This window comes from Lepidochelys kempii, chromosome 8 (assembly GCF_965140285.1).
Source record: "Lepidochelys kempii isolate rLepKem1 chromosome 8, rLepKem1.hap1, whole genome shotgun sequence".
Lineage (NCBI taxonomy): Eukaryota > Metazoa > Chordata > Testudines > Cheloniidae > Lepidochelys > Lepidochelys kempii.
In genome coordinates, this window is record NC_136387.1 from 42,285,561 (window position 1) to 42,312,122 (window position 26,562).

At 48.4% G+C, this 26,562-nt stretch overlaps 1 protein-coding gene across 15 annotated transcripts in view; it reads right to left on the reverse strand.

Moving 5' to 3' along the window:
* NOS1AP (nitric oxide synthase 1 adaptor protein) overlaps nucleotides 1-26,562 on the reverse strand; it is a 175,360-nt gene that overhangs the window by 61,759 nt on the left and 87,039 nt on the right. For 10 of the 15 annotated variants that reach the window (XM_073356231.2, XM_073356232.2, XM_073356237.2 and 7 more), the window contains one exon: nucleotides 12,830-12,922. The exons of 3 other annotated variants lie outside the window; for them this stretch is intronic. In XM_073356231.2, coding sequence (XP_073212332.2) covers nucleotides 12,830-12,922 — 93 coding nt within the window. Of the gene's footprint in view, nucleotides 1-12,829; nucleotides 12,923-26,562 lie in introns of those variants that run through there. 2 more of the 15 variants (XM_073356239.2, XM_073356238.2) reach the window with 1 other exon arrangement.

Below are 26,562 nucleotides of genomic sequence, written 5' to 3' on the forward strand. Positions count from 1 at the left end.
CTTTTCTGCAGAACTGCGGCTTAGCCAGTCGGTCCCCAGCCTGTAGAGGTGCATGGGATTCTTCCTTCCTAAGTGCAGGTAATTAAAAATAAATTAAGGTCTCTGTCCCAGCTACAAAAATACAAAAACAAATAAAAATAAAAAACCATACTGCTATAGCTATGGAATGTACTAAAATGCAAATACTTGCTTTGTTGACCCTCATCAGATTTCTTTTGGCCCAATCCTCCAGTTTGTTTAGGTCACTCTGGACCCTATCCCTACTCTCCAGCGTATCTACCTCTCCCCCCAGTTTAGTGTTATCTGCAAACTTGCTGAGAGTGCAATTAATCCCATCATCTGAATCACTGATAAAGATGTTGAACAAAATTGGACCCAGGACCGACCCCTGGGGCACTCTGCTTGATACCGGCTGTCAACTAGACATCAAGCCATTGATCATTACCCATTGAGTCCGACAATCTAGCCAGCTTTCTATCCAGCTTATACGCCATTCTGCCAATCCATACTTTTTTAACTTGCTGGCAAGAATACCGTGGGAGACGGTATCTAAACCTTTGCTAAAGTCAAGATATATCACATCCACTGCTTTCCCCATATCCACAGAGCCCATTATCTCATCATAGAAGGCAATCAGGTTGGTCAGGCATGACTTGCCGTTGGTGAATCCATGTTAACTGTTCCTGATCACCTTCCTCTCTTCCAAGTGCTTCAAACTGGATTCCTTGAGGACATGCGCCATGATTTTGCTGGGGACTGAAGTGAGACTGACCGCTCTGTAGTTCCCTGGGTTCTTTTTCTTCCCTTTTTTAAATATGGGCACTATATTTGCCTTTTTCCGGGACCTGAAGCCGTTTAGTTGGTGGAGGTTGAGAATTGGTCTCCATCTGCCCTTCTTTTGGGGTATCATGAAGTAAGTTGAGTGAAAGCCACTCACTTGGTATTGAGAAGGGATAAGTTCTATTGCTCTTTGGTCTAATAGGTAGTGTACCTCTTGTTTGAGAGTGGGGTTGTGCAGAGATGCAAACTCAATCGTATAACCAGAGAGGATGATATTCAGCACAGATTGGTCTGTGCTTATTGCACTCCAGGTGTTGGAGTGTTAGATGACCTCCAAGTGGTGTGACATGGTTGGGCGATGTCAGACTCAGTGGCTCGCAGCAGCTCTTGAGGTCCTGTCAAAAACAGTGCCTTGTTGGGGGCTGAGATTGGGAAGCTGAGCCTGTTGCCACAGATGTAGGGACACGGGTCCCTTGAACCTTCTGCCTTTTGAGTGGTGATTTGTAGGGCCTCTGATGAAAAAATTGTTGAGCCATGGGTCTAAGTCTAGACTCTATATGACTGTCAATGGAACTTTCCCTTGGGGATAGGTGTATATATTCACAGAGAGTCCTTTAAGGTATGGAGGGACTTGTCTGACTTCTGACTGAACAACTATGATTCACCAAAGGGGAGGTCCTCCCCAGTATTCTGGAACCTCTTTAGGGAACCCTGATACATGGTGCCATGACTCTGCACATAATAATGGCCATATCTATGGCTCTAGAGATGTCTGTGGCAACACTGCAGATTGGAGAGCGGTCTTTGTCTTCGTCTATCAGTGCCTTGAAACAAGCTCTGTTCTGTTGTGGAGGGCTGTCTGTGAACTCTGCCAACTTGGAATAGCTCAGGAAGCCATACTCGGCCAGTAGTGCTTGGTAGTTGGCTATCCTAAACTGGAGCTGGATGATGAAAAGACCTTTTTCCCCAGTAGGTCTAGACGTCTACCCTCTTTGTTCACAGGGGTAGACTGGGGGGGGAGTGGGGGGTGTTGCTGTCTACCCCTTTTGGAAGCTGCTTGGACTACCAAAGAGTTGGGAGAGGGGTGAGAAAACAAAAAAACTCAGCCCCTTTTGCCAGCACATAAGAATATTTTTCTGCCCTCTTGGGGGTGGGAATGCAGGTAGCGGGGGGTGTGCCAACAGCCCTACCTGGCTCCATTATAGACTCATTAACAGGGAACACTATTTTGTTGGATCCAGATAAGTGAAGGATGTCCAGGAGTTTGTGCTGGGATTCCTGAACCTCTTCCAGAAGAATCTGAAGCTCACTAGCAACTCTACGAAGATGATCCTGGAACTACCTGACATCATCGGCAGAGGAGAGAGACATAGGGGTCACTGCTTTGTCTGGAGATGATGGCAGTTTTGCAGGTTCCAGTGGAACCACTGGATCCAATACGTCTTGCTCTTCCTCTTTGAAAGGATCCAGGGGGCGGAGGGGCCTAAGTGCCTCCTTAGGAGGAGTTACTCTCTAGCAGACAAGACTCTCTTCAGGGGGGTACTGGTTCCAGGGTCCCAATATGGCCAGGAGGAAGGATCAAAAGGGGGATGCGGAGGCCCCCATTTCATGGGGTACCAGCTACGCTGAGCTAAATGCTGAGGTTCGTCCCAAGGTAGCGTAAGTCTTTTCAGTGGCTGGAGGGAAGTTGTATCTCCAGGAAGAACCAGGTGATAAACTTTTTCTCTGAGCTGTCGACTCCCCAGGTGGTGTTCTGACATTACTGGACAGGAACGGACCCGATGGAGGGTATTCTGGATCCAGGAATACGGAGATGTCACGTGGAGGTGCACAAGACTCAATTCTCCCTGGAGTAAGAGGGGCTGTTTCTGTCCAGACCATCATAACTGGAGAGGGTGCTGATGAGGATGGTGCAGGCGGTGAACAGTCTTCATTGGGGCTGAGGGACCCAAAGTTTGGGAGGTGACAAGGTTGACAGTACTCATGGGTCGTGCTCCAGCACTGACAGAGCTTGATGTTTATGGGCTTTTTTGTCAAGCCTCTGGGATTTAGATGTGGCTCTAAGCAAGCCCAGCACCTCAGCCCAAGAGGGCTTCATATGTCCTAACTTCTTCGAAGTGGATTTCAAGGCAGACTTAGTCTCAGGCATATGAGAGTGCTTCCTGGGCTCCCGAGAAGATCCCACCAGGGCTCTATGGCAGTAGATTCTCTGCCACCAGTGTTGGATATATCAGCAAAGAGCTTGGCTTGTTTAGCCTAACCAAAAGAAGGCTGAGGGAGAGAGGATTGCTCTCTTATAAATCCATCAGAGGGATAAGTACCAGGGAGGGAGAGGAGTTATTTAAGTTAAGTGCAATGTGGACACAAGACCACATGGATATCAACTGGCCATCAACAAGTTTAGGCTTGAAATTAGATGAAGGTTTCTACCCATCAGAGATGTGAAGTTCTGTAACAGCCTTCCAAGGGGAGCAGTGGGAGTGAAAAACCTAACTAGCTTCAAGACTGAGCCTGATAAGTGTATGGAGGGGATGGTCTGATGGGACTGCCTAGTGACTTCTAGCAGCAAATATCTCCAGCTGCCAGAGATGGGGCACTAGATGGGGAGGGCTCTGACTTACTACAGAGAATTCTTTTCCATGTGTCTTGCTGTGACGTTATTGACAGAATCTGTAACTGTTGCAACCACTGTTATATATTTGCAGCAAATATTGTACAAAGGTGTGAGGTGTCTACGGGAAGGTTATGATTGGCTGGCTATAATTATGCTATCTGTATATGTGTATTGTTTTTATAGTTGAAGTTATGAATATTGGCTCTATACTGTCTGTATTTCAAACTTGTGCTATGCTTCTGGGGAACACCCCAGACAAGTTGGTGTCAGCTCTGTCTAGCCTGCTTGATGGCCCATTAAGGACCATCAGCTATACAACTGACGCATTGAAAGAAGGCGGATACACCTTGTGACTCAGCAAGGCATGTAGGGACATGCCTATGGACAGAACTCTAAGGTTTTTTCTTGCCATGTGCCCCAATGCATGTCTTTGGAACAAAGAAAGGAGGCCACATGACAAAAGACTATAAAAGACTGCTGCAGCGCTTCCATCTTGTCTTCAATCCTGCTTCATACCTCTGGGGGGACTTTGCTACAGATTGAAGCTTTGAACAAAGGACTGAATGACCCATCCCAGCTGTGCATGTACTCCAGAGACTTGATTGGAATTTGCAGTTTATTCTATCACTGCTGCAAGCCTGAACCAAGAACTTTGCCATTACTGTATGTCATTGATTCCATTTAACCAATTCTAGCTCTCATCTATATCTTTTTCCTTTTATGAATAAACCATTAGATTTTAGATTCTAAAGGACTGGCAACAGCATGATTTGTGGGTAAGATCTGATTTGTATATTGACCTGGGTCTGGGGCTTGGTCCTTTGGGATCGGGAGAACTTTTTTTTCTTTTACTGGGGTATTGGTTTTCATAACTATTCATCCCCATAACGAGTGGCACTGGTGGTGATACTGGGAAACTGGAGTGTCTAAGGGAATTGCTTGTGTGACTTGTGGTTAGCCAGTGGGGTAAAACCAAAGTCCTCTCTGTCCAGCTAGTTTGGTTTGCCTTGGTGTGCACAGAAACCCCAGCCTTGGGCTGTAACTGCCCTGCTTTAAGCAGTTTGTCCTGAATTGGCACTCTCAGTTGGGTCCCACCGAACCAACATCGTTACAGGGGGCCATTGGGGTGTAACAGCAGCGCGGTGGGATCATTTTGAACCAGAAGCACAGACCTCAGGATTTTAAAAGGACACATTTTTTCTTTTAGCTGCTTGAAAACCAGGGAGGTTTGTTGTTGTTGTTTTTGTTTTTAAAGGACACTTTTTTTTTCAAGCTTAGAGCAGCTGGAGTTTTTTTTTCCTCTTTGCCTGAGGGCAGAGTAGTTAAGCTATAGCAAGGGAATTCACAAGCTGTTTTTTTTTTTTTCTAGCTCTCAGGCTAGGCTAGGCTAAGGGCAGAAAGGCTAGCAAAGATGATGGAAAGTGAGGTCAAAAAGAAACGGTATTAGCCAAATTGGAAGCTGAAGCGAAACAGAAGGAACATAAAAGACAAATGGACTTCAAGCACTTGGAGTTGGAGGTGCAGGAGAAAAAAGATGCAAAGCAATTGGATACAGAGGCAAAACGCTTGGATACAGAGTTAGAGCTGAAGCACTTAGAGCTGGAAAGGGCTAAACTGGTCTACCAGATAACCCTAACAGTCCTTCTCCAGGTACCACTCCCCATTCCAAAAAATTCCCCACCTACAAGGTAGGCGATAATACAGAAGCCTTCTTAGAAAATTTTGAAAGGGCCTGCCTTAGGTACAGCATCTCTACAGACCAGTATATGGTGGAGCTGAGGCCGCAGCTCAGTGAACCCTTAGCAGAGGTGGCAGCTGAAATGCCTAAAGAAAACATGAACAGCTAAGAACTTGTTTTAAAAAAGGCCAGAATTTGAATGAGGCTAACACTCGAGCATGCCTGTTGGCGGTTCAAAGCCCTAAGGTGGAAACCAGATGTGGCATTTTCCCGATGCGCCTACCACATTGTAAAAAATTGGAATGCCTGGATATCAGGAGCAAGTGTTAAATCTCTGGAAGAGTTGTCTTTCCTAATGCAAACAAAACAGTTCTTAGAGGGTGTTCCTAAGCAAATAGAAAGGTACATCCTAGATGGGAAGCCCAAAACTAATTGAGATGGGGGAGATCGGAACCAATGGGTGGAGGTAGCAGAAAAGAAAAAAGCTAGTAGCAGTTGGAGCAGATATCAGAAGGGGCAACCCAAAACAACACCCTACCACCGGGGTCAGCCCAAGGCCCAAATACCTTATCGTCCCACCACACCAGTCTCCAGAAACCCACCCCACCCCAGTGACCCGTCAGCTGGGCGATGTTTTAAATGTAATGAGCTGGGGCATGTAAAGGCCAACTACCCCAAGTACCCCAACAGATTGCAGTTCATTACACCAGAATCACACCAAAGGTCCTCAGGCCCAGATGCCTCCCAAATACCCTCAAAGCGAAGAGAAACTGTGAGTGTGGGTGGGAAGAAGGTTATCGCATGGGGGGACACTAGAGCATAGGTGTCAGCTATCCACCAATCCTTAGTGGACCCAAATTCATCAACTCAGAGGCCCAAGTGACTATTCAACCCTTCAAGTCAAACTCTTTACACTTGCCTACAGCCAAGTTGCCTGTCCAGTACAAGGGCTGGTCAGGAAAGTGGACTTTTGCAGTCTATGACGATTATCCCATTCCCATGCTGCTGGGGAAGACTTGGCCAACCATGTGAAGCTAGCCAAGAGGGTGGGAATGGTCACCCGCAGCCAGGCTAAGCAAGCCTTCACACCTATCCCTGTCCCTGAGCTTTCTACAAGGGCCAAGTCTGTGTTACCAGAGCCCCAAACTGAGGTGGTGGAACCGGATCCCCTGCCAATGACTGCAACAGCAGTAGTGAATCCAGTCGCAGAGACTCAACCAGAACCAGCCCCAAAACTGGAACGGGAGGAGCAAACAGCACCAGAACCATTGCCAGCACTGAATCCAGCGCTTGCAACCCCATCTACACCTCCAATGCCAGAGGGCACCAGCAAGCCTGACCTGGGAGCAGCAGCTAAACCTGCACAAAAGGCTGAAATACAACATAGTGCACCAACAGAGAGGGGTTCACAGTCCAAGGAAACAGCTCCATCGCCTACATCGCTTCCGGAGGGACCAAGCCCAAGTCTACAATCCAGTGAGGAACTGATGTCTCCAGCATCAAGAGAACAGTTCCAGGCAGAGCAATAAGCAGATGAAAGCCTCCAGGGAGCTTGGACAGCGGCTCGGAGCAACCCACCGCCTCTCAGCTCTCCTAATCAATTCTGGTTTGTTGTAGAAAAACGACTTCTATACAAGGAAACTTTCTAGTGGGCACCAGGAGGACTGGCATCCTCAAAGACAGTTGGTAGTTCCAACTAAGTACCGGGTAAATCTCTTAAGCTTAGCCCACGATCATCCCAGTGGCCATGCTGGGGTTAACAGGACCAAAGACAGTTTGGGGAGGTCATTCCACTGGGAGGGAATGGGCAAGGACATTTCTACCTATGTCCAGTCTTGTGAGGTATGCCAAAGAGTGGGAAAACCCCAAGACCAGGTCAAAGCCCCTCTCCAGCCACTCCCCATCATTGAGGTTCCATTTCAGTGAGTAGCTCTGGATATTTGGGGTCCTTTTGCGAAAAAGACACCCAGAGGAAAGCAGTACATACTGACTTTCATGGATTTTGCCACCCAATGGCCGGAAGCAGTATCTCTAAGCAACGCTAGGTCTAAAAGTGCGTGCCAGGCATTAACAGACATTTTTGCCAGGACAGGTTGGCCCTCCAACATCCTTACAGATTTGGGAACTAATTTCCTGGCAGGGACCATGAAAAGCCTTTGGGAAGCTCAGGGGGTGAACCACTTGGTTGCCACCCCTTACCACAATCAAACAAATGGCCTGGTGGAGAAGTTTAATGGAACTTTGGGGGCCATAATATGTAAATTCGTAAATGAGCACTCCAACAATTAGGACCTAGTGTTGCAGCAGTTCCTTTTTGCCTACAGGGCTGTACCACACCCCAGTTCGGGGTTTTCACCATTTGAACTTGTGTATGGCCACGAGGTTAAGGGCCCATTACAGTTGGTGAAACAGCAATGGGAGGGGTTTACGCCTTCTCCAGGAAGTAACATTCTGGACCACAACCCACAAAACACCCTCTGAAACTCTTTAGCCCTTGCTAGAGAAAACCTAAAAGATGCTTAGGAAGAGCAAAAGGCCTGGTATAATAAACATGCCAGAAAGCGTTCCTTCAAAGTAGGGGACCAAGTCATGGTCTTGAAGGCGCTCCAGGCCCATAAGATGGAAGCATTGTGGGAAGGGCCATTTACGGTCCAAGAGCCTCTGGGAGCTGTTAACTCTCTCATAGCATCCCCCATCTCAAATCTAAAGCCTAAAGTATACCATGTTAATTCTCTAAAGCCCTTTTATTCCAGAGAATTAAAGGTTTGTCAGTTAACTGCCCAGGGAGGAGGTGATGCTGAGTGGCCTGAAGGTGTCTACTACAAAAGGGAAAAGTGACGGTGGCATGGAAGAGGTGAACCTCTCCATGACCCTTGGGCGTATGCAGCGACAGCAGATCAAGGAGCTGTGCGCTAGCTTCACACCGATGTACTCAGCTACCCCAGGACGGACCGAACAGGCATACCACCCCATTGACACAGGTAATGATTGCCCAATTGGAGCCCAACCTTACCGGGTGGCTCCTCAAGCCAAAACTGCTATAGAACGGGAGATCCAGGATATGCTACAGATGGGTGTAATCCGCCCCTCTGAAAGTGCATCTCCAGTGGTTCTCGTTCCCAAACCAGATGGGGAAATATGCTTTTGCGTGGAGTACCATAAGCTAAATGCTGTAACTCGCCCAGACAACTATCCAATGCCACGCACAGATGAACTATTAGAGAAACTGGGACGGGCCCAGTTCATCTCTACCTTGGACTTAACCAAGGGGTACTGGCAGGTATGGCTAGATGAATCCGTCAAGGAAAGGTCAGCCTTCACCACACGTCGGGCTGTATGAATTTAATGTACTCCCTTTCGGGCTTCAAAATGCACCTGCCACCTTCCAGAAACTTGTAGATAGTCTCCTAGCGGGATTGGGAGAATCTGCAGTCGCCTACCTTGACAATGTGGCCATATTTTCTGATTCATGGACAGAACACCAAGAGCATCTACGAAACATCTTCGAGCGCATAAGGGAGGCAGGACTAACTGTTAAGGCTAAAAAGTGTCAAATAAGCCCAAACAGAGTAACGTACCTTGGACACCAGGTGGGTCAAGGAACTATCAACCCCGTACAGGCCAAAGTTAATGCTATCCAAAAGTGGCCTGTCCCAAAATCAAAGAAACAGGTCCAATCCTTCTTAGGCTTGGCTGGATATTACAGGCAATTTGTACTGCACTACTGCCAAATCACTACACCACGGACAGACCTGACCAAATAAAACCAAACAGCCAAATGCTGTTCAGTGGACTAAAGAGCGTCAGAAGGCCTTTAATCAGCTTAAAGCGACACTCATGTCTAACCCTGTGCTAAGGGCCCAGTCTTTGACAAACCTTTCCTAGTAACCACAAATGCGTCTGAGTGCAGTGTGGGAGCAGTCTTAATGCAAGAAGGACCGTATCAAGAATTCTATCTTGTCGTGTTTCTCAGCAAAAAACTGTCTAAGAGGGAAAGCCACTGGTCAATCACCAAAAAGGAATGTTACGTCGTTGTGTATGCTCTGGAAAAGCTACGCCCATACCTTTGGGGATGGCGTTTCCACCTGCAAATCGACCATGCTGCACCGAAGTGGCTTCATACAGTCAAAAAAAATTAACAAAAAACTTCTTCAGTGGAGTTTAGCTCTCCAAGATTTTGATTTTGAAATACAACACATTTCAGGGGCTTCTAACAAAGTGGCTGATGCACTCTCCCGTGAAAGTTTCCCAGAATCAACTGGTTAAAATCATCCTTAAAATGTAAAAATATTGTTAGTTTTTATATAATCAGTAGTATGGCTAAAGATGCATGTGTCTCATTAACTCTGTTTTCTCAGATCATACAGATCATTGTTGCAACCACTGTTATATATTTGTAGTAAATATTGTACAAAGGTTGTCGTGTGAGATGTCTATGAAAAGGTCATGATTTGCTGGTTATGATTATGCGATCTGTATGTGTGTATCATTTTTGTAATTGAAGTTATAAATACTGTCCATGTACCTGTATCTCAATGTGTTTGATTCTAAGTAGCATTAGTGAAGCATTTGGTCAGCTTCTTGAGAAAGGAATTTGAAGATTAAGTACCCAGTCAAGAAACACTTAACTGACAATGGACCTTGGGAGACTCCAATCCACATATGAGAAGTCTTCCTGGGACGTTCAAGGTAGCATGTGAGCAATGGCTGCCACCTGCAAACTGAGTCATGCATTAACATATGACTTGCCCAGGTGGCTACAAACTCCATCTTGTTGCTGTGACTTTGCACAGGAGAACCAAGGGGTTTCCGCCCACAAGAGAAAGAATATAAAAGGCCCTGGAAATCCCTCCATTTTGTCTTCAATCCTGCTTCTTACCTCTGGAGGAACTTTGCTACACTGAAACTTGAACAAAGGACTGAATGACCCATCAAAGCCTTGGATGTACTCCAGAGACTTGATTTGAACCTGCAGTTTATTCCATCACTGCTACAAGCCTCAATCAAGAACTTTGCCATCACTGTATGTAATTGACAGGTTTCAGAGTAGCAGCCGTGTTAGTCTGTATTCGCAAAAAGCTTATGCTCAAATAAATTGGTTAGTCTCTAAGGTGCCACAAGTACTCCTTTTATATGTAATTGATTCCATTTAACCAATTTTAACTCTCATCTATATTTCTTTCTTTTTATGAATAAACCTTTAGGTTTTAGATTCAAAAGGATTGGCAACAGCATGATTTGTGGGTAAGATCTGACTTGTATATTGACCTGGGTCTGGGGCTTGGTCCTTTGGGATCGGGAGAACCTTTTTTCTTTTACTGGGGTATTGGCTTTCATAACCATTTGTCCCCATAAGAAGTGGCTGCTGGTGGTGATACTGGGAAACTGGAGTGTCTGAGGGAATTAATTGTATGACTTCTGGTTAGCCAGTAAGGTAAAACCAGGGTCATCTCTGTTTGGCTGATTTGGTGTGCCTTGATAGTAAAGGAAACCCAACCTTGGGCTGTAACTGCCCTTCCCTAAGCAATTTGTCCTGAATTAATGCTCTCAGTTGTGTCCCACCAGAGGCAGCATCGTTACAGACCCTACCAAATTCACGGTCCATTTTGGTCAATTTCATGGTCATAAGATTTTTTAAAAATTATATTTCATGATTTCAGCTATTTAAATCTGAAATTTCATGGTGTTGTAATTGTAGGGGTCCTAACCCAAAAAGAGCATGTGGGGTGTCAAAAGGTTATTGGAGGAGGGGTTGCAGTACTGCTACCCTTACTTCGGCGCTGCTGGTGGCGGCGCTGCCTTCAGAGACGGGCAGCTGGAGAGCGGCGGCTGCTGACCAGGAGCCCAGCTCTGAAGGCAGAGGCCCGTTAGCAGCAGCACAGAAGTAAGGATGGCATGGTATGGTGTTGCCACCTTTACCTCTGCGCTGCTGCCCGCAGAGCTGGGCCTTCAGTCAGCAGCCACCACTCTCTGGCCGCCCTGCTCTGAAGGCAGCAGTGCAGAAATAAGGGTGGCGATACCACGACCCCCCTAAAATAACCTTGCAACCCCCTTGCAATTTCCTTTTGGGTCAAGACCCTCAGTTTGAGAAACACTGGTGAAATCTGTATAGTATAGGGTAAAAGACTAGATTTCATGGCGAGAGACCAGATTTCATGTTCTGTGATGGGTTTTTCTTGGCTGTGAATTCGGTAGGGCACTACCCATGAGCCACGGACCATTAAAAGGTATTGATGATCATGTTTATATTTTGCCTCCATCACTTCCCTTGTGGAGACCGTTCCCCAACCCTGTACAGCTCACTGGGACATATTTCATACCGTCCTGCGGCACGCAGGCCACGTCCCACAGGTCTCACTGGTTGTGGCTTATTGGCCTCCTCTGTGGGGTCCACTTTGGCTAGGGCCCCCCAGTCCTGGCCGATCCACAGACGCAGGTTGTCAGCACCTTCATTGTTACTACTAAGGTGCTGTTCCCAGCATGCAATGGGCCAGCTTGCTTGGGCCAAAGTGGAGCACTGCTCCCTTCCAGTGTGCATGGCCAGCCCTGCTCTGGGGAGGAGGGACACAGCTGGCCCACTGTGGGCTCCCCAGTGCAAACCCACTCTCTTTGCTCCCTGGGCCTCACTCACTCCAGGACTGGAACAGAGGGGAGGCAGCTTACACCACTGCTAGCCAGGGGCTACCAGGGCCAGGGCCCTGTCTGAGCCGCTGCAGCGCTGGACTGCCTCAGCTCCTCCCACCAGCACACCCGCCCACCAGGACACTTTCTGCCGGAGGGCAGAGCCAGCACTTACTCTCCAGCCACACAGGGGCTATTTCCTGCCCCTTCACACTAGTGTAGCCATGGCGGAAGGTGAATCCTGCTATTTGGGCTGGACCCCCACACTACTCAGCCCTTGGATCCCCACTCTCACCTGGGCACTGCAGGGTACAATGCAGCCAGCTGGGGGGGGGGGGAGGGAGCAGGGTTTGCATGGGCACTCTGCCTTGGTGCCCATGGTGACATTGGGCTAGGCAGCAAAGTGAGGCCTCGCAGGGGTCAGCGGCAGACCATGTCCCTCACTCCTGCCTGGCCGGCCACAGCTGACTAGCCACCACTCCCAGACGGTGCTGCTCAGACACTGGTACTTCCCGGGCTCAGCCAATGGGGCGATGCGAAAGGTGTGTCCCCCCCAGGCCAGGGCTGGCCCATACTAACCAGGGTGCTCTTGGGGAGATACCAGTGTAACCCTGGGGGCTGAGGCTCGCTCCCTCCCCTGCGCCGCTTTCTGCTTATGACAATGCAGCTCCCTCATCCACAGTCCCACAGGCTGCCCTGGCAGAAAAGAGAGGAGTTGGGTATGAATTCCCCCTCCCTCTGGGCCTGGTACCAGGGCAGTGACCACTCGCTTCCCACAGAGAACTAGCTGCAGCCTGAGGCAAGCAGTGTGTCTGCTGCAGGCTGGGCCTGGTCAATCCCTGCAGTCCCTCTAGGCCCCCTGCAGCCAAAGGGCTTGTTCCCTGCAAAGCCTCAGTAAACAGACAGGCCCTTTCCACGCCAGGTGCACAGCTAGCCAAAACTCTGCACTGGGCTGCAGGGGCAACTCCCCCACCCCTCTTCCCAAGAGGCCAGTTGGCAGGACATACTCGAGAGCCTACAACAGCCATAGTCCCATCACTCACACTAAGGGGCCCAGACATGTCCCCGCAGGTGGAGGGGACCCCACCACACAGGCACCACTGGCTCGGGGGGGGTGGGGGTGAGGAGCGTCTTACCTTCTTCTTCTTTTTCAGCAGGACCTTCACCCCGTCCACTGACACCAGGAGACTCACTTTCTTCTTCTTGATGTTCTTGGCTTTAAACTCGTACTGGGGGAGGCAAGGGAAAGGCCAGTGAACCCCCTGCACCACCTGCCTGCGCCCTCCCACCAAGCAGCACCCAATTGCCGGCGCGGGGGCGGAGGGCAAAGGAAGGTTCTCGTACACTCGCACACACAGGCAAACACACACACGTGCAAACAGAAGCACGCACATTCTAGCCCACAAGGGTCTTGCTCTCCTTGTCAGTCTCCTGCTCCTCTCTCACACACACACAGAGCATACAACAGGGACACTGATACACAATACAGTAACTCCTCACTTAAAGTCCTCCCGGTTAACTTGTTTCATTGTTACGTTGCTGATCAATTAGGGAACATGCTCGTTTAAAGTTGTGCAATGCTCCTTTTTAACCTCATCCTTTGGCAGCCGCCTGCTTTGTCTACTGCTTGCAGGAAGAGCAGCCCATTGGAGCTAGCTGGTGGGGGCTTGGAACCAGGGTGGACCGGCAGCCCCACTATCGGCTCCCTGCTCCCCTAAGTTCCCTGTGCAGCAGCTGCCCAGCAGGCTATCAATTGCCGGCAGTTCAGCTGTCCCTCCCCCACCGCTATGTGCCGCTCCTGCCCTCTGCCTTGGAGCTGCTCCCAGGAGCCTCCTGCTTGCTGTGCAGAGGGGGGAAGGGGTGGGGCTAATGTCAGCGTGTCCCTCTGCTCCTGCACTCCGCTTACCCCTTCTCCATATACAGCAGGGTGGGGACACAGACAGAGAGAGACAGAGAGAGCTTGGGGCAGCAGCTGCTGTCTCCACTTCCTGATCGACTTAAAAAGACAATGTACTTAAGAGAGGGGTCAGGGTACTTAAAGGGGCAACGTGCATCTCTCTCTCTCTCCCACACACAGGGTGTGCGTCTGTCTCCCCTCCCTCCCTTCGTGCTGCCTTGTAGAGTGTGAGGCTACATTAACAACAATGTGTTAATGCTTGAGGGCTCAGCCAAAAGCTAGTTCATCATTTAGCAGTAAGGCATTCCCTGGGAAATATCCCACCCACCCTCTTCCACCCTTTAACTTCACCACCTCAACCAAGCTTCACAATCATCATCACTGTGTACAGAATTAAATTGTTTGTTTAAAATGTATACTCTGTGTGTGTGTTTATACACACACAGACACAGTTTTTTTGTTTGGTGAAAAAAATTTCCCTGGAACCTAACCCCGCCATTTACATTAATTCTTATGGGGAAATTGGACTCACTTAACATTGTTTCGCTTAAAGTCACATTTTTCAGGAACATAACTACAACGTTAAGCGAAGAGTGACTGTATGCCATACCAGCTGGGACCAACACCACTACTACACCAGTATCCCGTGTTGGAAGCTCAAGAAAGGCAGCCCCCTCCTCCGTACCCTGGCTGGCTGCAATGCCAACTCCTGGTTGCACTAACGACACGGTGACACCTTTTTGGGGGAGATGGGATGTTACATTCATCATCCACTTTTATTGCAAATCTTCAGAGAAAAAAAGTACCTAGGCAAAGATGTAAACAAGTCACTCATAAATTGGGGTACTAGCCGACAGGGCAGGACCACAGAGCATGCATACCCTTCCAGGGCTAGTCCATACCCACACCCCACCCCGCTGCTTTCCAAACTGCCATCCAATGATCACTATGTGTCCCTGGAGCATTTGTTGGCCTTTTGCCCCACGCAGCTGGCTTTGACCAGTGGCTAATGTACCCTTTCATTTAAGGTGAATGTAGTGATGTTGTCTTATACCACTGTGGGTTTGGCTCTAGCCACAACAGTTTCAAGCTCAACATAGCAAAATTGCCTCTGGTGCTTTTCTCAAAAGGGGAGGCTCTAGGGACACGCAAAGTCCAAGGATACCAACCGCAGAGACAATCACCAGCACAAAGTTTTATTAAAGCACTAAACAAAGTTACAATTACTCAAGCCTATAGAAACCCTCCACAAACCTATGCAGTAATTATACCTGCAGTCATCCTCGTGTCCTCAATGACATTCGTGGGAACGATGCTACCTCTCACCAACTGATCATCAGTAGGGGGTGAGCTACTGCTGGGGTTTGCCTGTGAATATTCCCATTTTTACCCAACCAAGGAACCCTTTATACATTGCAATTCTACCTATGCCTAATGCCTTATGCATATGCATGAAGGTGTCAGCCCTCTTTTCCTAATCTGTACTTCTATACCCCAGGAACATTAGGGTGCCCTGTTTTATAGGTTGTTTATAGTTCCTCTTATTCTCATTAGCATCTATGCACCAAGTATACCATATGGTCAACAAAGACTTTCCTTGATGTTACAATCAGGTGTCTTGTGGTCTCAGACAATACGTTGTGGTCTGTTGCAATCACCTATTGGCCCATCTTTACAGTAACCTTATGACTTTATGGGCATAGGGCTATCCCAAGGTCACTCACTCATGTTAAGTATTCTGATGCCTATGACTAAGCTGACATCTTACAGGTCTCAGCCTGTAGGCCGTGCATTTCAGCCTTGCTTTCCTTATCAACCTAATACACACTCATCACTGCTAAATACTTGTCAATGCTATACATCTATAATCCTACAACGTCAATCTATTTAACATAGATTGTAGATGAACTGACCACAACATCACTTAATACAATGATATGTGGATGATAGAATGAACTAACTGGCTACACTGACCAGCACAGAGGCAATGAGAACTACACGAAACATGTCCCAGCTCTCACATCTCCACAGGGCAGGGACATTATGTGAGCACCAACAGGGGCAGAGGTGGGTCAGCATGGTGGGGAGGGGTCCGTGTGACTGTGGGTCGGGTAGCACTGGAGCTCCATGAACTGATCTCTAGAAAGATGTGGCACAGCAAGAACCCCTCAGACACTGATCTCTACAAATGGAAAGGGGGGTTGACTGGCTGTTAAACTAGCCACTCAGACCCAGAAAATTCCTGCTCGGCCTCTCCAAGCCCCCTGCAGGTTCTACTGTAAGCAGTTCTCGGCCCACACTGCTGTGCTGGGGTGCTGACGTGCACTTCTGCGTGGTAAGCACTTGGAGGCCCTTGGGGACAGAAGGTATTGACAACTGTCAGGCTCTGGCGCGCTGAGACCACGGGCTATCTGAGACCACGGGCTATCGTGGTGACCAATCCGTCTCACTGTGTCCTTGTTCTCCCCATCTGTCTGTCTGTCTCTTGTCTTGTCCTTAGGTTGCCAGCTCTTTGAAGCCGGGACTGTCTCTTTGTGCTGTGTTTGTACAGCGCTAGCACAATGGGGTCCTGGTTCAGGCCTGGGGGTCACTAGGGACTCCACAACATAAATACGAAATACTAATGGCTGAAGGCGGGTAGTACAGTATATCGCTATGTCACCGACAGAGAGTAACTCCGAATCTGATGCAGGCTGGTCAGTGTCCCCACCCCTTTGGGATTATTTGAGCCTTGTCTCAGGAAATCACAGTCTGCCTCAAACACATTTACATGCCTTAAGCTGAGAGGCAATCGCCCTGGTCGTTCCAGCGTGTGCCAGAGCAGAGGTTCTCAAATGCACCCAATGTATTCTTGGGGGTGGGGGGGCGCGCGTAGGAAAAAAAAAACGTACTGCACGCATTTTATTCACAGCAATGAATAACTAGCAAAGCTGATTCCTCCAGATATACCATGTCCTCCGGTGGCGCTGTGCATTTTGATGGATTTCTGTTAAGCGTGCATAGCATTAAACAAAGTCGTTGCTATCTGTACATTAATCCGTTTGTTATGGAACAGTGTGCACATATAATTGTAAGCATCGACTAGGGTGACTAGATAGCAAGTGTGAAAAATCGGGATGGGGATGCGGGTAATAGGCACCTATATCAGAAAAAGCCCCCAATATTGGGACTGTCCCTATAAAATCAGGACATCTGGTCACCCCAGCATCAACCACAATCAGAGTTTTGCTTTTGCTCCTATTACAATGGATCGCTGGATTATTTGTGGAATTGCTCTGCTCCAAAAACCAGAAGCACCCATCACACTAGTAGCAACAGTGATCAATGCCCGTAAGCAGCATCTCACTTTCCTGTATACTTAAATGGCTCTGTTTGAATCAGTGCCTTAGTGGTTTTCATATTTCGTGAGAGCTGAATGTGGATGTTCTTTGTTAGTGTATGTACTTGTGTAGGGGCGAACACAAAGAAGGGGGCGTGATCAAATAAGTTTGAGAACCACTGTTCCACAGTACCCTGCATGTTGCGCACTGGCTGAGTGTTGAAGAAGGTAGAGCAGTATGGGGTAAGGGACAGGTAGATTGTTGCTCATGTCCCCAACACACACACACACACACTCTCCCACACCAACACACACACACACCCCATGTGAGCTGGGCAGCACAGCTGCACTCACATGCTCACCCCTGTTACAAGAGCACACCGGGAAGTGGAGTTTGGTGCATGGTGTATTTCAGAACTGATCCCATTGCAGGGAGAAGAGGCCCAGATTAAAGAGCACTGGTTAGTCACCCATACAAACCCCAGCCCAGCTTCAAAGGCTGCCCCCAGCAGTAGGCACCCTCCTGAGACATTAGCAGTGTGCACTGAGGCATTGGCTTCGACAGCCAGTACTTGAAAGGCAGAAACCACCCCCGGCTCAGCCTGCAATTTCACAATAACAGCACTAAAGTACAATTCCCCAAAACCACTGAACACCCACTGATGGACGCGAGATACAGATGAATCTGACAGATGAGAGTGACAGCTTCTAAACCTTTCCGCTGCCTCCAGCGAGCCAGGAGGCTGGAGCAAATGAACAGCTCCTGGCGTGGTGCAGTGCTGCCAGCCTGGCGTGACTGCATCGCAAGGGCCTCGATCTGCCCCAGCACAGTCTGACTCCCACCTACACGCTGCTCACTGCTGACACACCTCACCCTCCTGGGACACCTTTTGTGGGGGAGGGCAGTTCAGACTTGACCCCTCTGCTGAGACTGCCAACAAAGGGGCCAGCTGGGGTGAGATTTCAACTGACACGGAGACCTGTCCACTGGACCTGGACTGCAACCCCCAGCCCCAAAGCCCTTTCATGCCCAGCTGGCTGCAGAACACACTCTTTCTGATGTCTGTGAGTGCCAGGGAGCATTTGAAATGAATGAGGAACAGAAGAGACTGATTCAGGCTATGTCTACACGACAGAGCTTATAGCAGCACAGCTGTACAGATGCATGTGCGCCGCTGTAAAACCTCTTGTGTAGCCGCTCTATTGCAATGGGAGAGAGCTCTCCCGCCGGCATCATTAAACCACCCCCACCGAGCGGTGGTAGCTCTGTTAGTGAAAGAAACTTTCCTGCCGACATAGCGCGGAGCACACTACCACTTACGCTGGAGAAATGTATGTTGCTCGGGGGGGGGGGGGGAATAGACATGGCCTAATTGTCACTGTATGGCTGGGCTCTAAGCGAGAGGGAAGGGGAGGAGCCCCTGTGTTTTGTGCTAGGAAGAGCTAGTGAAGCAGTCTGATCTTGAGCTGAGAGAAGGCAGGACCAGGCAAGGCAGGGCAGAGGTGTGTGTGCGTGCATGTGTGAAGCGGAGTTTGAATGTTGTGGGGGGATCAGGCTGCTCAGATACTTGCTGTGGGGACTAAATTAAAGCAAATCCATAAACTAAAGGAAAGAACCCTTGGCTAGTAAGTGCCACACAACTTCTCTGTTGCCCTGACAGCCTGTCCCAAAGCCAAAGCTCCACAGTAACTGGGGCAAAAAGAAGAGTGGCCCATTACTGAGAGAGAAGAGGGCCCAGCTTACAGCACAGACTCCCCTGCCCCCAAAGCGCGCACACATCTTTTGTACCCTCTCCGGCAAACAGGTGCCAGGGTTATCCCACGGGGCAGACTGATTTATGTTAAAGTGATTTTAGTCACGAGTTTTAATTATGATTTAATTCAGTAAGCAGGAAACCTCGATTTAAATAATTAGTTTTAATCTTGTTTTGTATTTGTACTTTTAGTTATTTTCCTAATGAAAGGCTGATTCTCGTTATCTGGTAGACATTAAAACATGTTGATTTGCAACTACATACAGCCGTTACACCAAATTTGGTGTTTCTTTTGGCTACCAGGAGGATACACTGTATCTATACACATTTATTTAAGCAACTATAAAGCTTAAATTCTATGTATTCAGATTCTTCATTTTTATATTTTTATTATGGCGAATGATGCATTTGTCATTTACTAGATAATGAATTTTTTACTTCTCATGTGTGTCCAGCTCAATTCAGATGGAAATTTGAATTCAGTGTTATCTATAGTTAGCAGATTTCACTGATTGTTTCTGGTTACCACGTCCTTCAATATTTTAGAACTAGTAGAGCTCATCCTCTCACACCTAATTTTTATTCATAGATTGGAAGAGGAAAACAAGCTTTCCTGCCTTTTCAATTCTCAATTGTTTTCTTTACTTTACTAATCATTAAACTGAACTAACTGAATAAACTAAAATGACGAAAATATTCACTCTAACTGGTGTGAAAAGCTAGGTTAGCCCTTCAGCAGACTCTAGTTCCAGGTGCTAAGCTAGTGATTTCTAGCAGTAAAACTTCAGCAGCAAACATATATTGCTTAATAATATTTTTTAATTTAATTGAAATGATTTTACAGTAAGTTTAGGCCTTATCATAAGAGGTTATTTACCTGTAACTGGAGGTTCTTCAAGATGTGTGGTCCCTGTCTGTATTCCACTGAGGGGTTACGCATGTGCCATGTGTCCAGAGTTGGAGAATTTGGATGTTAGTGTCCATTGGTCTGCGCATGCACCCTGGCTCACCTTGTGCTTCCATCAGAGGTGATAAAGGGCGGGACAGACTGACCTCATCTTCAGTTCTTTCTCTACTGAAAATTGACCAATCCACAGCAGAGGAGAAGGCGGGCGGGGAGTGGAATACAAATGGGGACCACACATCTCAAAGAACCTCCTGTTACAGGTAAGTAACATCCTTTCCCTCTTCGAGTGATGGTCCCTATTGTATTCCACTGAGGGTGATTGACAAGCAGTACCTAAGTTGGAGGAGGACAGTGCGAGTATGAGGATGGAATGGTCGTGTGGAGAACTGCTGTGCTGAAGGAGGCATCTACCGCTGAGTCCTGCACTAAGGCATAGTGTGCTGCAAGGGTGTGAACCGAACTCCATTTGGCTGCTCTACATATGTCTACAAATGGAACATCTTGAAGGGAGGCCGTAGTTGAAGGCTGAGCTCTCGTGGAGTGAGATTGCACCCCTGTAAGGGGAGGTAGGCCTGACACTTGGTAGTAGTGTATAATGCAACTGGAAATCCATTTGGAAATGCTCTTGGTGGCGATGACCTGTCCCGTTCCCCCCTCCACCCCACGCTGAGTCTCTCTGATACTGCAACAAACAGTCTAGGGGATTTTCTGATTTGTTTAGTTCTCTGCAGGCAGAAGGCCAAAGCTCGCTGTATGTTGAGGGAATGGAGTTGACATTCCTCTGCAGAAGTGTGTGGTCTTAGGAAGAAAACAGGTATGTGAATGGCTTGATTTACGTGAAACTGGGAGACCATCTTTGCCAAAAATTTGGGGTGTAGCCCTAAGGAGACTTTATCCTTGTGCAATATCATCAAAGGAGGGTCCACCATCTTAGCTCCGAGCTTGCTGACCTATCTTGAGGAAGTAATTGCAACCAGGAAGGTGACTTTCATGAAAAGAAGGGGCATGGAGCACAAAGCTAATGGCTCAAAGGATGGCTTCATCAGCAGAAAGAGAACTAGATTCAGGTCTCATTGGGGTACGGTTGGTTGGATGGGTGGGAGGCCTTTCCAAAACCTAGCGGTTAGCAGGTGTGTAAAGACAGAGCAACCTTCCACCAGAGGGTGGAATGCACTAATTGCCGCCAGGTAGACTCTCAAAGAACTGCGGGTGAGACCTGATGACTTTAAGGATAGAATTTCGTTCAGAATGAGGGGGACCCCTGTGGATTCTGGTAAGACTCCTTTGCGTTGAGCTCAAGTTGCGAAGCGTTTCCACTTGGCTTGGTAACATTGCCCAGTGGACTCTTTCCTGATGCTGGAAAGAACATGTTGTACAGCTGAAGAACATGTCTGTACTAAAGTGGATGCTCATCCAAATACCACATTCTGAGGTGTAGCATGTGTGCATTGGGATGTTGGCTCTTGCCTTGTACTGGGTCAGATTGGGGAAGTTGGCAATGGGAATCAATGGGCAGGAGGACATGCAGAGGAGATTGAGAAACCAGAACTGTCTGGTTTCAGAGTAACAGCCGTGTTAGTCTGTATTCGCAAAAAGAAAAGGAGTACTTGTGGCACCTTAGAGACTAACCAATTTATTTGAGCATAAGCTTTCGTGAGCTACAGCTCACTTCATCGGATGCATACTGTGGAAAGTGTAGAAGATCTTTTTATATACACACAAAGCATGAAAAAATACCTCCTCCTACCCCACTCTCCTGCTGGTAATAGCTTATCTAAAGTGACCACTCTCCTTACAATGTATATGATAATCAAGGTGGGCCATTTCCAGCACAAATCCAGGGTTTAACAAGAACGTCTGAGGAACGGAGGGCGGGGGGGTAGGAAAAAACAAGGGGAAATAGGTTACCTTGCATAATGACTTAGCCACTCCCAGTCTCTATTCAAGCCTAAGTTAATTGTATCCAATTTGCAAATGAATTCCAATTCAACAGTTTCTTGCTGGAGTCTGGATTTGAAGTTTTTTTTGATGTAATATAGCAACTTTCATGTCTGTAATCGCGTGACCAGAGAGATTGAAGTGTTCTCCGACTGGTTTATGAATGTTATAATTCTTGACATTGGATTTGTGTCCATTTATTCTTTTACGTAGAGACTGTCCAGTTTGACCAATGTACATAGCAGAGGGGCATTGCTGGCACATGATGGCATATATCACATTGGTGGATGTGCAGGTGAACGAGCCTCTGATAGTGTGGCTGATGTTATTAGGCCCTATGATGGTGTCCCCTGAATAGATATGTGGGCACAGTTGGCAACGGGCTTTGTTGCAAGGATAGGTTCCTGGGTTAGTGGTTCTGTTGTGTGGTATGTGGTTGCTGGTGAGTATTTGCTTCAGGTTGGGGGGCTGTCTGTAGGCAAGGACTGGCCTGTCTCCCAAGATTTGTGAGAGTGTTGGGTCATCCTTCAAGATAGGTTGTAGATCCTTAATAATGCGTTGGAGGGGTTTTAGTTGGGGGCTGAAGGTGACGGCTAGTGGCGTTCTGTTATTTTCTTTGTTAGGCCTGTCCTGTAGTAGGTGACTTCTGGGAACTCTTCTGGCTCTATCAATCTGTTTCTTCACTTCCACAGGTGGGTATTGTAGTTGTAAGAATGCTTGATAGAGATCTTGTAGGTGTTTGTCGCTGTCTGAGGGGTTGGAGCAAATGCGGTTGTATCGCAGAGCTTGGCTGTAAACGACGGATCGTGCGGTGTGGTCAGGGTGAAAGCTGGAGGCATGTAGGTAGGAACAGCGGTCAGTAGGTTTCCGGTATAGGGTGGTGTTTATGTGACCATCGTTTATTAGCACTGTAGTGTCCAGGAAGTGGATCTCTTGTGTGGACTGGACCAGGCTGAGGTTGATGGTGGGATGGAAATTGTTGAAATCATGGTGGAGTTCCTCAAGGGCTTCTTTTCCATGGGTCCAGATGATGAAGATGTCTTCAATATAGCGCAAGTAGAGTAGGGGCGTTAGGGGACGAGAGCTGAGGAAGTGTTGTTCTAAGTCAGCCATAAAAATGTGGGCATACTGTGGGGCCATGTGGGTACCCATAGCAGTGCCGCTGATCTGAAGGTATACATTGTCCCCAAATGTAAAATAGTTATGGGTAAGGAGGAGGTATTTTTTCATGCTTTGTGTGTATATAAAAAGATCTTCTACACTTTCCACAGTATGCATCCGATGAAGTGAGCAGTAGCTCACGAAAGCTTATGCTCAAATAAATTGGTTAGTCTCTAAGGTGCCACAAGTCCTCCTTTTCTTTTTTCAGAACTGTCTGGGCCAGCATGTTGTGGTCAGAATGACCGTCATTCTGTCTCGTTGGACCTTGTGCAGCATCCAAGACAGAAGTGGTAGAGGAGGGAAGGCATGGCTGAGTTGGTCTGACCAGGGGAGTAGGAGAGCGACACCCTGGGAGTGATGGTCCAGACCAAGGCCTCCCCTGGAGCAGTATGTAGAACATTTGCTGTTCATCTACAATGCAAAGTGATCTCTGGTCTGATCTCTGAATTATGGAATTGTGAGGTTCCAACTTGTGGTCTATTGCAAAATTTCTGCTGAGCGAGTCTGCAAGTACATTTTGTGTCCCAGGAGGATAGGCTGTGGACAAGAGGATCTGGTGATTGATGCACCAATGCGAAAGACCACCTCTGCGCATAATCTTGGCTGCTTTGCAGTGCACTGTACAAGCTACGAAATTGCATGGTGTAGTGCTAGGACCCATCTTTCTGATTCACTGCTCTTAGTGGGTAATGACACAAGTAGAGTTCAGATTCCTACATGGTGGGGTCCGATGTCTCCTGTCTTGGCCTATGCACAGTGCTGATTAATTTGGGCTTCTTCTGTATAAGAGACAGACTTCTGAGAAACTTTGCTTTCTCAAACATTTATGTGAGACAAACAGCTGTCATGGCTGGTCTAGGGTTACTCAGTCCTGCCTTGGTGCAAGGTGCTGGACTAGACAACCTCTCGAGGTTCCTTTCAGCCTGACGTTACTATGATTGTTGGGTTATTGAGACTTTATTTTGCTTGGGTCGCACAGAAGTGGTGAGTCCAGGGCAGTGTACTGTTATGGTAAAGGTGTTAATGAAGCACATGGTAGATTACCAGGATACAATGGATATGAAGCTCTCCAGAGAGGCTCAACAGAGTGCCATAGACAAGGATGCTTAGTGGTAAAGGGACTCATGCCCCAGGTCACTGGTGCTTAGACTGCTGCAGCAAGTGCCAAAAGCTTCGGGAAGATGGGGCTGTGACAGATCTCCAACCAAACTGCTGGGGGCTATGTGAGCCATGTTCTCCAAAGAGTTCAGCAGCCCAGTTTGCCAAGCTCCCTGGCAAGCCTGGCTCCTTACTTAGATGCCTAAGTGGGAGCTGAGCTGTCTTGCAAATCTGGCTTGTAATGCCCAAAGAGCCATCTGCTCCAGCAGCTCATCAGCACAATCCCTCTGCTGAGCTCTAGGGATACACATGCGAAGATCTAGCCAATATTTCACTAATAAGCCACATGCCCAAGGGGGCTTGCTAATGAAACACTAACCATAATTTAATAACAAATCAACCAGGAAGAGAGTTAAATAATACAGCAATTCAGTAGAGTGGTTGCAGCCTGCTCCCATGTTCATCATGCCCAAGCGTGCAGCAGAGGGGTTTTCAGACACTAGCCAATGCAGCTGGGGAGATGGCAGTGCAAAGAAGGCACACGGACTTGGGTGGAGAGAGATGAATGCACACCAGCTGTGGACCTGATCAGGAGGGTTTCAGTCTCATTATAGACATTTCTGTTTGATTCTGGTACAGTTGGCCTCTACCAAGGGTACGTCTGCATGGCCGACGTTAAAGCGCTGTAATCAAACCACCTCAGCAAGGGGAATAGCTCCCAGTGCTGCAGCCCTGTCTACACTGCCACTTTACAGCGCTGAAACTTGCATTGCTCAGGGGCGTGTTTTTTCACACCCCTGAGCGAAGAAAGTTTCAGCACTGTAAGTGGCAGTGTAGACAAGGCCTAAGGCAGCAAAAGGCTCTGAGTCAGTTCCCTGGTACAGTTAGGATTTTCTTCTGCAGAATAAACAACTGCTCTCTACCTATCCAGTGGCCTGTGGCGGCAGACACTCCCTTTTTCTGAACTGCTCCAGTGCGTGGCCTGTGTTACACAGGAGGTTGGACTAGATGCTCACAGCGGTACCATCTCTGAATGGGGGTATTAAACACCTGGGCATCGCTAACTCTCAATTGCTAATCAAAGAACATGAGAGAGAGGAGAGACTTGCATTCTGAAGAGCTGCCTAACAATGTGAACAGCATGCAACTTGGGCAACACGAAGGAGTGGGAGTTGGGACAGGGCATCACTTGCTATTTCCCAGTCTGGTTCTCGGACACTGGCATCTTCAGAAGAAAAATGTCTGAGCACATCCCTCTGGTGTGTGCCTCATTGAGCGAAGCACGTCGGGATGCCCTGGTTCCAGTGCCCAATTCAAATAACCGGAGTAAAACCCCATCTTCACCTACTACGATGAGCTCTCTCTTCTGGGGACATTTCCTCATTGCAGCTGTGCTGACCGTGGAGTCAGTGTTCTGTAGTGAAAGTGTTTGTTGAAAATGTACCAGTCTGGTCATTCCAGCCAGGAACCCACCCTGTCCCGGTCACATTCCAACGCTGCAGCAGTAGGGCACAGAGCAACAGATGAGCTGCGAGATGCACTCTGTAGAACCCCTGCCCTGCCATTCTTCTCCAGGGTGCCCTTTCCCGGTAGCTACTGCTAGAGCCTGAGATGTTACTGTGGTCCACAGGTGCCACATGGAGCGGGGATCTGGATGCTTGGAAGAGAAGCTGGAAAGGGAATGGTGAGAGCAGGGGATTGTGACAGGTAGGGAAGGAGGCAAGAGAGTGGTCAGCCTTGCATGGAAGGACAATGCAATTCTGTGGCTGAGTACATGCCTCGCTGCCAGGCTGTTGGGAAAGACCTGATGGAATCAATAGCTCCACTGAGCAGCCACAGAAATGTCTTCAAAAACCACTGCTTTCAGCCTTTCCATGCTCGTCTTCCCTCTGTGAAATGGGCTGATGATAATCTCCTGCCCCACAAGGCATAAGGCTGTTACAACCCATGGAATGTGCTCTGAGACCCCCTTTGAACAGCAAAACACTATCAGGGCCAGGCCAGGCCACGCTTGTGCAGGCAGGGTGGTTGAGTCAATGGCTCAAGCCAGTCACACTCAGCTGGTGGGCCAGAGAGATGCCAGGCAAGCACTGTCCTGGGCGAAGATGCCTCCACTAATGCTGTGCCTACGTCAGCACCCAGTGGAAAGCAAGCCCGGGGCTGGCCATGTGCGAGGCTCACACTCCTTGTTCAGGCTGCCTGGGAGCAAACCCAGCAAAATCAGCCTCAGCCAGTCCAGAGAGGAGAAAACTTTGTTCAGGAGCCAAGGAGACTATGCAGATGCAGTTACCATGGCAACTGTTGCTTCCTCTTCAGCTTGCACCAGAGATGTTTGCAGGAGAAATCCACAAGGAGGGACAGACTTGTGAAAGGGGGGCAGTCAGTGGGATGGGGTGGAGAGAGCAGCAAGCAGAAGCTCCCCACTCTTACCACTCTAAAGCAGTGGTCACCAAACGATTGATCGCGATCAACTCATCGATCGTGATCTCCAGTGATGCAGTGTGGCTGCAGCTAAGGCAGACTCCCTGCCTACCCAGGTCCCACACTGTTCCCAGAAGTGGACAGCACAGCCCTGTGGCCAGGGGTCTCCCTCCCCACACTGCTCCTGCCTGCGAGCACCGCTCCTGCAGTTCCCATTAGCAGAGAGAGCTGCGGGGGCAGTGCTTGCAGAGAGGGCCATGTGCCCACTGCCCCTCCCAGGGGCGTATTGGCCCCTTCTGGGAGCCGTGTGGTGCCCGACTAGGCAGGGAGCCTGCCTTAGCCTCGCTGCATCCGCTGTCGACCGGGAGCCGCCA